This window comes from Poecilia reticulata, linkage group LG1, assembly GCF_000633615.1.
Source record: "Poecilia reticulata strain Guanapo linkage group LG1, Guppy_female_1.0+MT, whole genome shotgun sequence".
NCBI classification, from domain to species: domain Eukaryota; kingdom Metazoa; phylum Chordata; class Actinopteri; order Cyprinodontiformes; family Poeciliidae; genus Poecilia; species Poecilia reticulata.
The window spans coordinates 34,010,604-34,011,646 of record NC_024331.1 but is presented as its reverse complement, the minus strand read 5'-3'; the positions used below and the strand labels follow the sequence as shown (position 1 = coordinate 34,011,646).

Here is a 1,043-nt window from a genome sequence, read left to right as displayed (position 1 = left end):
TTAGCATGGAGGGACAGCAGCAGTTAGCATGGATTAGCATGGAGGGACAGCAGCAGTTAGCATGGATTAGCATGGAGGGACAGCAGCAGTTAGCGTGCTAACGGTTCTCCCTCACCCACCTTTGTTCAGCATCTCGTCGGCTTCATCCAAAACTAGCATCTTGATGGCTCGGGTTCTCAAGCTGCGGCGCCGGATCATGTCTGCAGGAACAGGTGAGCGGTCAGAGGGGGCGGGGCCTCGGCGGAAGCTCCGCCCGCTCCCAGACTCACCGAAGACGCGTCCCGGCGTTCCGGCCACCACGTGCTGCCCGTAGTCCAGCTTCCTGATGTCCTCGCCCACGTTGGTGCCGCCGATGCAGGAGTGGCACTGGACGTTCATGTAGTCGCCCAGCGCCAGCAGCACCTGCGCAGGTGAGACCATCGGCCAATCAGAGCGCGTCACAGACAACACTCACCTGGAAGAGGCGGACCTACCTTCTGGATCTGTCCCGCCAGCTCCCGAGTCGGAGCCAGAATCAGAGCTTGGGTCTCCCTCACCTGCAGAGAGAGCAAACGGGTCGGAACCGGGCCGAGACGGAACCGGGCCGAGACGGAACCGGGTCGGAACCGGGTCACTGACCTGGATGTCCAAACACTGCAGCACAGAGATGCAGAAGGTGGCGGTTTTCCCCGTCCCAGACTGAGACCTGCAGAGCGAAGAGCAGCGTTAGTCAGCGGCGTTGGTCACCATGACGACGGGCGGCGGCGATGAGCCGGGCGTCTTACTGAGCGATGACATCACGGCCTTTGATAATCTGCTTGATGGCTCTCTGCTGGATGGCCGACGGCTTCTCGAAGCCTGGAACACAGAACCGGGTCAGAACCAGGACCAAGAGTAGAACCAGAACTTCAACTAGAACTAAAACCAGAACCAAGACTAGACCCGGAACCAAGACTAGAAGCAGAACCAGAACCAAGACCAAGACTGGAACCAAAACCAGTCAGGTCCAGTCTATGGTCCACACCGTGCTTTAGCATCATTTAACATCTGGACAGTAAATATTC

General features: G+C 58.4%; 1 protein-coding gene across 1 annotated transcript in view; it reads right to left on the bottom strand.

Moving 5' to 3' along the window:
* eif4a3 (eukaryotic translation initiation factor 4A3) overlaps positions 1-1,043 on the bottom strand; it is a 6,212-nt gene that overhangs the window by 3,046 nt on the left and 2,123 nt on the right. The window contains exons 2-6 of the mRNA XM_008420765.2: positions 765-837; positions 619-685; positions 474-536; positions 270-402; positions 120-200 (exon numbers count right to left, since the gene is read on the bottom strand). Coding sequence (XP_008418987.1) covers positions 120-200; positions 270-402; positions 474-536; positions 619-685; positions 765-837 — 417 coding nt within the window. The remainder of the gene's footprint in view (positions 1-119; positions 201-269; positions 403-473; positions 537-618; positions 686-764; positions 838-1,043) is intronic.